Source organism: Mastomys coucha, unplaced genomic scaffold (assembly GCF_008632895.1).
Source record: "Mastomys coucha isolate ucsf_1 unplaced genomic scaffold, UCSF_Mcou_1 pScaffold12, whole genome shotgun sequence".
NCBI lineage: Eukaryota > Metazoa > Chordata > Mammalia > Rodentia > Muridae > Mastomys > Mastomys coucha.
In genome coordinates this window covers 28884503-28896589 of record NW_022196894.1, presented here as the reverse complement: position 1 = coordinate 28896589, position 12087 = coordinate 28884503, and the positions used below count along the sequence as shown (strand labels likewise).

Genomic DNA, 12087 nt, shown 5'->3' with positions numbered 1-12087 from the left:
GCCTCGCACCGGCCCATCAAGGGAATCCTGAAGAACAAGACCTCTACGACTTCCCCGGTGGTGGCCTCGGCCGAACAGCCCCGCCGGACCGTCGAAGAGGAGCTGAGGTGAGAACTGGGAGGCCGGCCTGGAAGCCTCGCCCTCCCGGCGGACAGGCGGCCGTGGGGGAGCCGGCCTCGGCCCTGCCCCTCCGGCCGCGGGGTGGAGCGGGACTGGAGCCGCCAGAGTCGGTGGCGTTTGTCGCGTTTTATTTTTTAAGTACATGTGCACGTTTGAAGCCTGGCTTTAGAACTTCGTGTTCTTGGGAACGCTAAGGAATCAGAATGAAGTTTCAAAGCTTTAACTGTTAAGCTAAGCCCCTAGCCTAAGCCACGGTAGGTAAAATCCTTCGGCAAAGGAGTTTCTTTTTAGCCCTTAAATTTCAATCTAGGTTCAGGCTAATGATATCAAAATTTAAAAACAAACAAACAACCAGAAACACAAACACATTTCTCCAATAAGCACTTTACCGCCTTCGTCTCTCAGTTCCTGGTCTGTCATTATCTCTGCACTAAATGAAACCAAAATTTTAAAATCACTCATCTGTATTTAGTGGAACGTTACTACTTGCTAAGTGTTTTTGTACCTGCAGCTAGAGTTTTGGTTGCTTTCTAGTTTTGGGTCCTGTTTTGCATATCTAAATGCAACGTTTCAGAGAGAAGCAACTTGAGATATTGAAGGTAAAGCATTGTGTGTATTCGTAAATACCTGGAAACTGCCCAGGGTCCATTAGTGAGAACTGGTGAAATATTAATTATAGTACATTTGTATAATGGAACAATATACCAGTCTGAAAAAGAGAGGTATTCTGGCCACAGAGAAAACTTACCAGGATTCAGTGCTCAATGAAAATAATGTGACAGTACAGTGTCTAGGGTATAACTAACTATACCAGTGGGTTTGACAGTAAGGGGGCCTTGAATAGTCTGAGTTACTAAAAATATAATAATGCTTGCATTCAGAAATAAGGCTTAAGAAAGGTTACTAGAATGTGTTGTAGAGGCACTAAAATGAGGATGCTGTGAAGTCCTAGACAATTAGAACGAGGGCACTCCCATATTAAGGATCTGATTTGGAATTGTAAGAGTAACTAGCTGGAAACAAGTTTATGGGAAATTTGGAGAAAATCTCTTTGCGGGTTCAACTTAGATGTGTCCCACAGAGACAAGACGCTTCCCACCCCCAGTCTTTGAGTTTGACTCTTGCCTTCCTTCACAATTTTCCAACCTGTGCTTGGAGTAATCTGCTTTAAAGGGATTTGACAGGTTGTGGGTCATGAGAAAAACAGAATGCCACAGCACAATAGCAAGATCAAAATGATTTAAAAATAAGTAAGTTCAGAAGGCACTTAACACAGCTTGAATATTAAGCAGCAGGAAAGGGGCTCTCATGGACTTATATTATCTGGGCGGGCTTTTTTTCCAACTACCAAATGTCTAATTTTTCTGCGCCCTTAACTTCCACACATTCTCAGATTTGATACACTGTAATCTAGAGCACTGTTCTATAGGTTAGCCTCCTCTGACTTCCTTGCTTGCCCAAGATTTACATGCTGGTCCTGGTTTTTTTTCCTCCTTGGATGCCACTAAATGAGACTGACTCCATTAGGTAAATTGCTTCTTAGGAAAGAGTTCCTGGCAGGGCAGGCAGATTCACTTCAAAAGGATTTTATAAGCTAGTTCAGCAGGCACTACCAAACTAATTCTTTAAAGCTATTGGTGTATGTATGGTTCCAACAGGTAAAAGATAAGCCTTTTCATAATCAACTGTTGAAAAATTGTAAAGCAAAGAAATTATAGCAAAAAACTGTTATTGTATACATGAAGTTACATATACAAGTCCCTGGGTTTGATCCCCAACATACAAAGGGGAGGGAAAGGAAGACAAACACTCATATAAAGTATGTGATGTACATATATCAAAAGGTCAATGAAACTCATCCTTTTGTACAAGGAGTTCAGGAATGTATGTTAGTAGTTATAACAGAAAAATCAAAGAACACTTTAATAGTGTGAGAGCTGAAAACAGCCAACAGAGCCTTGCTACATTTGGCCCCAGCTGGCAACACATCCCCTGCAGACAGTTAAAAATTCTCCTACTCTGCTGATATCTTCAAGCATCCACTAAACTATCTTCAATATTGTTTAGATTATAGAAGGGTTCCAGTAAGGAAATGCCCAAATAGAGAACCTACAAATAAGGTGAAATGTGCCTTTTACATGCCTTTATCATGTAAAATGCAATTACTTCATCATCATCCCTCTCACCTGCCTGTGCTTACTGGAGGATATTATTATCCCTAGCAATTAATTACAGAGTTTTCTTAAGGAAAAATTCAAACATGTCAAATATGTCTTCATAATTCATACTTTCATGCATACTCTATTGGTTGTAGTAGTTAAAACTGAACATAGGGACTGAGGAAGATGATTCAGTGGATAAAGCACTTGCTGGGCATGTGTGAGGACCTAGGTTTGAATACAGAACCCATGTAGGACCAGAGGATAACATGCACTTTATAATTCCAGTGGTTATACAGAGAGATGGGAGACACAGACAGGAGAATCATTGAATCCTCAAAAGCTTGACCTTCAGCTAGCCTGGCATACTCTGGAAAAGATAGGGATACAGTCTCAGACAAGGAAGGGGCGTGGACCAACACCCAGGGTTGTCATTCCCTTAACCCCATACACATTAACCCCCAGAGATAAGGACAACAGGCACTGCATCTTTGACACACACACTCTCTTATTTTCTTCTTCTGATTGAATTAATACTATTAGTTCCACTGAATCGTTTCCTCAGATGACATTTGTCAGGTATTAATTTTAGGTGTTAATTAAATATGGAGAGATTCAAACCAGGTGTAGTGGTACACACCTTTAATGCCAGTTCTCAAGAGGCAGAGGCAGGTAAATCTCTCTGAGTTTGAGGCCAGCCTGGTGTGCAGAGGGAATTCTAGGACAGCCAGTGCTACCCAGTCTTGGACCAAAAAAAAAGATAGATTTCACTAATCCATATTTGGGCAAGTTACACATTGCAGCATGGTGCCTGCACTGCTCAATGCACTGTTTTGAAAACCATTGTTCTCTCCTATGATTGTGGGTTTTCCGTAGTTGTTTCAGGATACCTGCAGTGAAATACACACCTACTAAGTACTAACCTAACATCTAGAGTGAATGCATGTGCGTTCATTCATTAAAAACAACGCCCTTTGATAACGCCCTTTGATTCTAAGATTCTAAGATACTATCACCAGAAAAAGAAAAAAAATTGCTAATTGATTATATGATGCTATCTATTTTAAGATATATTTTTTTAGATTTGGAGTGAAAATGTTGGTTTGCAGTTATCAGGAATATGTTAAATGTTACTAAATTCTGTTGTAGGACAAGTTGTAGTTTAGTGCTTAATTCGAATCCTAGTACACTACTCGATTTTATTAGTTCTGGCTGCCAATGATTTTTTTATTTATACCTAAGTATAAGTCTTAAATGAGTCAAAATACTCAGCCCAGTACCTTATTCTTAACTGTCTTGTTATAAAAATTTAGAAAACTAATTTTTCATGCCTCTCAGGTGTTTATATAGTCTACTTCAGGGCTTGCTGGCCAGATTCTATTATAGTTGTAGATCAGGTAAATTCAACTCTTAAAAATTGTGTTTGAAGCTGGGCATAGTGGTGTATGCCTTTAGTCTCAGCACTCCAGAGGCAGAGGCAGAAGCAGGCAGGATCTCTGTGAGTTAGAAGTCAGCCTGATCTACAGAGTGAGTTCTAGTATAGCCGTGGGTGTTACAATGAGAAATCATGTCATGAGAAACCAAAAAAATAAAAAGATAAAAATTGTGCTTGAGGGAGGAACAGTGACCCCCAAATATAATCTCAGCACTTGGGAGGTAGGGAGATACGAGTGAGAATTCAGGGTCATCCTTAGCTACGTAGCCAGTACAGGGCCAGTTTAGGCTATGTCACACACACATCAAGGTACATGAATTCCACATTGTCTTTCTGTCTACTAAAGAATGTAGAGTATTAAAAGTCAAAGCTAATTAAAATAAAACAGTTATTTCCTAAAAGTTACCATTTGTTTGCTTAGTTGTTAAATCTTGGTTTAATTTTAATTGTGGCTTCAGGCTTCAAAGTCTTGAATCTTTATTTAAAAAGACAACTGTATATTGAAGTATGAAATTAAAGTTTAATACTTTGAAGCAAAACTCAGCTGGCCACTCTGAGCACAGCCAAAAGTATCAAATATGCCAGGAGAAGCAGCAAGAAGTACTGGGAGGTACTTGAGATGGCAACATTGGAACCAACAAAGTGAAAGGAAGAACAGGATAAGATTTAAAGAGTCTCAAATCAGTCACCCAGGAGGGAGAGCGAAACTGAAATTAGCAAGTGCGTTGGCTATCACAGCAGATCTGTCATTTCCTGGTATCCTTATTTTTGTCTGTGGAATTTGTGACCCAGAAAATGTCATGTAGTTCATGATGATCTTTTAATTGAATTCAGGTTTGCTCCTTGGGTTTTGTTACTCAGCCACTAACATTAATTACTTAAAAATGTTAGGGATGCTAATTTCCATGTACATTGTCTCTATTAACAGTTTCTTCTCTTCATTTGCTGTCTACCTAAGAACAATTTTTGAGCCTTTTTGTTTTGTTTTGTTTTTGTCTTTCAAGATAGGGTTTCTCTGTATAGCCCTGGCTGTCCCAGAACTCACTCTGTAGACCAGGCTGGCCTCCAACTCAGAAATCTGCCTGCCTCTGCCTCCCAAGTGCTGGGATTAAAGGTGTGTGCCACCACTGCCCGGCTTGGGCCTGTAGTCTTAATTTTAGTGCCCTGCTCCCCCATTTTCAGGATAATCTCTCTTGGATTTGAATGTGAACATTTCTAAGATTTCTTTTCCTCCTGATTTTGTACTGAGGAAATGAAGGCTAGTATAACTTTGAATATGTTAAGACTTTAAATTCCATTTACAGTAAAACATAATAAATGCAAAACAGACAGGAAAATGTTAGGATTCAGATATGTTATAGTTATAGATCAGGTAAATTCAACCAACTTTTATGTGTATGTGTTTTGCATTTGCTGTGCAAAGGATGCAGACAATTCAGACATGTAAAGTAAGTAGTCGTCATGTTATTAGATAATGAGGGATAAGTACAGAACAGCTTTTACGCACTACTTTATACTCAGCAAGTTAGAAAAGCACAAGTACCCAGCCACAACCATGTTTTGGTAATTATTGGTGGCATTATACATGGTCTTCTTCACACAAAATATTTTTGGATGCCAAATATAATAACCTATACCTAGAATTGCAGCTGTTTGGGAGGCTAACACAGGAGGATCGCTTGAATCTGTAAGCTTAAGACCAATGTGGGTAGCACAGTGAGAACCCTTGTGAAAAGAAAATTATAGGAAGTTATCCTAAAATCATTAGCAAATAGCATATATGAAAATATGTTTTTGCCTGTCTTAAATGTGTTAGATTGCATCCAAATACCTAACATTAGCTAATTTCTAGCAAAAAGAAGACAAAAGTATCTTATTCAGTATAAATGTGTTTTAAGTAGCTTATATCAGTATAAGTGTGTTTTTAAATATATACTATTTTATATGTACATATTATATTATTTAAGATACAGAGTGGAAAGAAAATGCAAAAAGATACTAGGATTTTACTTACCTAATTTTATTATTAAATTTAAGAACATGTAATTTGGGGCTAGAGAGATGGTTCAGCAGTTAAGAGCACTGGCTGCTGCTATTCCAGAGGGCCTGGGTTCAATTCCTAGCATGCATATAGCAGTTCATAACTGTAACTCCAGTTCCAGGGGATCCTACACCCTCACACATACATACATGGCATATATGCAGGCAAAAAATACCCAGTGCATGAAAAAAATAAATCAACTAAAAATTTTTAAGTAAAAGAAAGTGTAATCTTTGTTTGTGTTCTACATTTTTCTTTCTGTCATTATCTTACAAAACAAATTCACTGAGATTTTTCTTACCTCATATTAGATACACCCTTTAAACTCCAAATATCCACTTAAGTTTTGTGAAGGGGAGAGAACACACATGTCCATACTGGAGCATGCGCCTTCTGATCTCACAGTTTTTCAGGAGTTCATTTTTACCTTTCATCTTTTTGACGTGTAGAGTCAGTTGCTCTTGTTTCTACTAGCTTCCATAAGATCTTCCTATCTCCATCTGTCAATGAAATGCTGGGGTTATAGATACCTGCGACTGTTTCTTTTAAAATGAGTTCTAGGCATTGATTTCAGGTAGCTAGACTTAACAGAGCTAGTGCTTTAGACACTGAGCCACCTCCTTTGCTCTCAGAACCTGTGTAAAAAGAAGGTACAGTGGTATGTGTCCATATTGATAGTGTTGGGATGGAGATGGAGGATCCTGGAGCTTGCTCTAAAAGCACAAATGAATTATTTTTTATTAGTAGTACTTGATTGTTTTACTGTTTTGATTTTTTTTTTAACTAAAGTTATTTTAGAATTTTTTATTTTTGTTTCTCAAGTGTATGAATGTTTTCTTTGCATGTATATCTGTGTACCACATGTGTGCCTGGTGTCTGGAGGCCAGAAGAAGGGCGTGGATCACCAGAACCTAGAGTTTCAGGTGTGAGCTTCCATGTGAGTGCTGGGAATAGGACCTGGGTACCCTGGAAGAACGGCAGTCCTCTTAATCCCTGAGCATCTCTGTCTTATTCTTTACTGTGGGAGTCCTTGGAATTGTCCATAAACAGACTGAATTATTCACTTCTAACCAAATAATACCTAATGGTTTCTAAACAGAAAGTATCTATTTAGCAAAACAAAATTTCTGAAAATGTTGCTTTAGCTAGAAATAAAAAGTCAATTACGTTTTTAAAATATTTGTTTTTGCTGGACAGTGGTGGTGCACACCTTTAATCCCAGCACTTGGGAGGCAGAGGCAGGTGGATTTCTGAGTTGGAGACCAGCCTGGTCTACAAAGTGAGTTCCAGGACAGCCAGGGCTACACAGAGAAACCCTGTCTCAAAAAAACAGAAAAACCAAAAAAGAAAAAAAAATGTTCTTTTTTAAAGAACTGGAGATAGCTCAGAGTGAAAGCAGTTCTATTTCTTGATTCCACATAAAGATGGAACAAGAGAACTGACTTCTTCAGCTTGTCCTCTGACCCCACACATTAGCCCCCTCCCATTATTTAGACACAATAATAAAAGATCTGCCAGCCTCTTGGAATTAAAGCTTGGCTCCAGTGCAAAAGCAATTGAAACTTATTTTCTAAACTCAATTCTCTACTATGCTAAGTGAAATTGTTTTAGAACTTTTAACCCAAGATTTTAGATTTTAAAATCTTAAACATTTTTATTCTCTCTCTCTCTCTCTCTCTCTCTCTCTCTCTCTCTGTGTGTGTGTGTGTGTGTGTGTGTATGTGTATACATGTACATGTATTACATACAGTATTCTTGGAGGCCAAAAGACCACATTGAATCCTCTGAGCTGGAGTTACAGATGGTTGTGAGCCACCATGTGGATGATAGGAACTGAATTTGGGTTGTCGTTCACAAGAACAAGGCCATCTCTTCACAATACAGAGCCATCTCTTGAGCTCTATTCCCTACCATAAACATTGTTTATATTTGCATGCTGTTTTGTAATTTATTTCATGTACATCATTTTAGTTGACTCTCAACAACTCTGTAAGGACTGTTCCTGAGGCTGTTTGTTGGATAGTCTTATTGTAGGACTAGGATAACAAATAGAAATCCCTTGTTTTTCTGGCCCAAGGTTACTATTAATGTGGTTTGGCACATGCCTGTAATCCCAGCACTCAGGAGGCAGAGGAAAAGGCAGGTGGATCTCTATGAGTTTGAGGGTAGCCTAGTCTATAGAGTAAGTTCCAGGACACAGGGCTGTTACACAGAAAAACCAAAAAATGAAGTAATATAATAGAAGGCTATACATCTGAGGAAATGAGTACTGTTAAATCAAGTTCTTCATACCCAGTCTAACTCAATTCTAACCCAATTAAATGAGTATTAGTGGCATTTTAATTTGATTGGCTGAAAATTCGGATGAACCTCCATATGAGCTAGATTCTTAATGACAAAACATTTGAAATGTTTTTCTATGCCTAAAGATAATGGCTCATGTGTCCACAGATTTTGGTTTATTACAAGCTTGTAAGATTTTCCTGGCTGAAGGGATTTTGAGCTGTAGTTTCAAGCTTACTTGTGAGTATCTGTGCCAATTTTTATGTTTGAAGAAATTAAGGGTGAGACTGGAAAGTTGTACTCAAAAAGTTTAGTTAGCTGAATGTTAACTGGCTTTAGAGATTTTGACACATGCTACAGCATGGACAGACCTTTAAGACAGTATCTTAAGTGAAGTAAGCTAGGAGAAACGCTATATGATTCCATTTGAATGAAGTACCTAGAGTAGTCAAATTCAAAGAAAAAGAGGATTATGGTTGTCAGGGCCTGGGGTGAAGGGAGACATGGGTCATATTGTTAAATAAATGTTGAGTTAATACATGAAAATGCTGTAAAGATTCTGAAAATGGAGCCCCCGAGTTGCATGACTTTATTGAATGGGTAGTAACAGATATTCCCAAGTCATATCTATTTCCATTTAAGTAAACCTGAATATGCTATTTCTTACCAAACTTATTTTCTAGATTTAAAAAAAAAAACAAGCTATAAGCCAGGTGTGATGGCATACCTTTAATTCAAGCACTCAGGAGGTAGAGGCAGGGGTATCTCTGAGTTCCAGGACAGCCAGGGCTACAGAGAAACACTGTCTCAAAAAAAAATTAAAAAAACAAAAGAAAAAAAAACAACCCAGCTATAATTTTTGTGATCTTAGTAGTATCTGAACTTAATAAGGTTTTCTTTATTAAGGAAAATTTTATAGCAGGGTATGGTGTCATACACCTGTTATTCTAGCAGAGGCAGACAGCTTTCTGAGTTGAAGGCCAGAATGTTCTGGGTCAGCCACTCTTACATCATGAGACACTATATCTGTGTGTGTAAGCAGGTAACAATTAAGATAGGACAGTAAGATAGACTTATTTAAATTTCACTTTGTACTTTTGTAGGCCAGTTAAAGTCTAAGTATGTCATAGCATAATAGTGTTTGGAGTGTCTGACTTTGTTTTTAATATGGATACTAAATGCTTTTTTTTTTTTTTATTTCAGTAAAAAGTCTCAGAAGTGGGATGAAATGAACATCCTGGCAACATATCATCCAGCTGACAAAGACTATGGTTTGATGAAAATAGATGAGCCAAACACTCCATATCACAAGTAATGTGACACAGACATTCTTTCTTTTGTGGCTTGTTCTATTTGCATATTGATAACATTTTCTAAGTAACAGATACTTGAAATCTGTCTTTTCTTACCAGAGTGCTAGTTAATGATCTACCTAAATACATTTTTGCTAATACTGTGTAGCTTCCCATTATTGCTGCAGTGAATATTTTTTAAACATAGATGGTTGTTAGCTGGTGCTATACACTAATCCCCCCCTTTTTTCATTGCTGTTATGTGTATATATGTACTATCATGTGTGAAGATGCCTGAGGAGGATACAAGCCAAAGTCAGATCACTTGGAGCTTGGTTGAGTGCTGACCAGTCTTGGTGAGCAGCAAGTGCTTTTGATAGCTGAGCCATCTTTCCAGCTCCAAGTTCTTTTTGAAAGGAAGATGAGGTTTGTAGTTCCCCAAGTAGAAAGCAGAGGTTTTCTTTGTTTACAAGGGTTTGGGGTAAGCTATAGAGAAGACAGATAGTTTTGTGTTTTTATTTTATATGATGCTGTAGTTCCAATTTGTGATTTTGGAAATGTTAAGTCTCAGAATTTTTATTTTTTATTTCTTTTGAGATATGCTCACACATATTTTGGGCTAGCCTAGAATTTACCATATAGCTCAAGCTGACCTTGAAGTCCTCTGGCTTCCTCCTGCATGCTAAGGGCATAAGCCACTGTGTCCAGTTAGAATTTTAAAAATCATTGTGAGGTAATACTGTAGAGCAGTAACCAAAAAGAGGCAAAAATAATGCACTAATAAACACGAGGCAGTACAGGTTCTAAATAGATAGAACACTTAATAGAGATTATGGCTACCTCTGTAAATCATGTGCCTTTATTTTGCTTTATAATTTTGTTGGCAGGATTTCATGAAACCCAGGCCAGCCTTGAATTTGCTATATAGCTGAGGATGATTTTGATTTTCTGATCTTCCTGCCTACATCTGGGTAATCCTGGAATTACAGGACCATGCCCAGTTTATGTGTTACCAGAGGCTTTGTGAATGTCAGGTGTACGTTACATCAACAAAAAAAGGCTGTCTTTTAAATTAACAGGATAATATGATGCTAGTAAAAAAGTACAAATACACATAAAAATATTAAAGTCCTTGACAGAAAGAAAGAGTGAAACAGAAGATGCAGATAATGAAACTAAATAGTAGTAAAGTTTGAGGAAAGGAATAAGTGAAGTGTTTTTAACCTTTTTCCGATTAATTACAGGGTAATTGAGATATCTTCTCAAACCTTTTATCAAGTCAGAATCCAAAGTCAGGATTTTCTTTTTAAAGAAAATCAGCTTTTAATCAGTTAACTTTTATCATAACTTGCATGAGATTGGTTTTTTGTTTTTTATAAAACATTTAACAGTAACAAAAGTGCTTTTTAGAAAAAGATCATGTTAAACTAAGAGTCTCATTGTTAGTGTACATATTAGTTTATATTCTTTTATATATACACACAATTTATTTGTAACCTAGAATTTTCTGTTGAGTATTACTGCAAAAGTCAATAAATGGGCTGGAGAGATGGTTCAATAGTTAAGAGCACTGACTGCTCTTCCAGAGGTCCTGAGTTTAAGTCCCAGCAACCACATGGTGGCTCACAACCATCTGTAATGAGATCTGATGCCCTCTTCTGGTCTCTGAGGATAGTGACAGTGTACTCATATACTTAAAAAATAAATCTTTAAAAAGTCAAAAAATTATATTTTTTATACCCTACTCTATTCACATTTCCATGGATAAATGTATAAACCAGCAGGTTTTTTAAATATATGTAGTTGAGTTCTGCATAAAAGTCCTTCAGTGGCTTGAGAATTGAGGCTACTTATTTTTATAGTACACTAGAGCAAAATTATTACTAGCTATTTGTAGGAAAGCTAACTTTTAAATCTTACTAATTAGGGCTTTAGGGTCTGTATTAGTTTGCTTTCATATTGTTGTGACCAAGTACCTGTCAGAAAAAAAAATGTGAGAAGGATTTCTATTTTTCTTGACTCTTGGTTTCAAAAGTTCATGGTATCTGTCCATGGTTGCTTGACCCCATTGACCTTGGGGTAGAACACCATCACAGAGGGCATGTATGGTAGAGAATTTTTAAAAATATTTTTGTTTTTTGAGAATTCCATATATTTTTATCACAGTCTTCCTCTTAAGTTCTCCCAGATTTTCCCACTCATCAATTACATGTACTTTCTTTCTATAAAAACAAATCAGTGGAGTCCAGTGACCTTTTTCCTTCAACTAGGTCCTACCTCCTTCCTTGCACAAATTTCTAATAATGCCATCCTGAATCCTGCAAGGGATTAACGTGTTGATTTGATCAGAGTCTTCATGACCTGATACTCTGGGATTGTGATCACAGACACACACCTAGTACTGTGCTTTACTAATTCTCTGGGCACTTTTTCTTTCCTTTTCTTTTCTCCGATAGATTCTTAGAGTATCAGCTGTTAGTGAGATAGTCAGAGGGATATGAAAAAACTATATATGAACCCACCAGAAATCTCAGAGTAGGAGTACTCCTGATTCTATCACTGTACTTAGGGATTAATTCTGCATCCTTGGGAAGCTCTTGGGGGATTGGGGGAGTGGGGAGTTCCACAAAGGAGAGATCACTTGGCTCTGTTTCTATGTATTTCTTAGTCCAGTGAAGTTGAAGTCAGAATTAACCACCATGGGATCTCAGTTTATTTTTCCTAGTCTATGTCTATGTAGACCTTTTTTTTTTTTTT

The 12087-nt window shown here is 37.5% G+C and overlaps 1 protein-coding gene across 1 annotated transcript in view; it reads left to right on the top strand.

Annotated features, from left to right (window-relative positions):
- Positions 1-6: 6 nt before the first annotated feature.
- Positions 7-12087, top strand: part of Ppp1r2 (protein phosphatase 1 regulatory inhibitor subunit 2) — a 19239-nt gene continuing 7158 nt past the window's right edge. Inside the window, exons 1-2 of the mRNA XM_031363604.1 lie at positions 7-107; positions 9242-9349. Coding sequence (XP_031219464.1) covers positions 9267-9349 — 83 coding nt within the window. The 5' untranslated portion in view covers positions 7-107; positions 9242-9266. The remainder of the gene's footprint in view (positions 108-9241; positions 9350-12087) is intronic.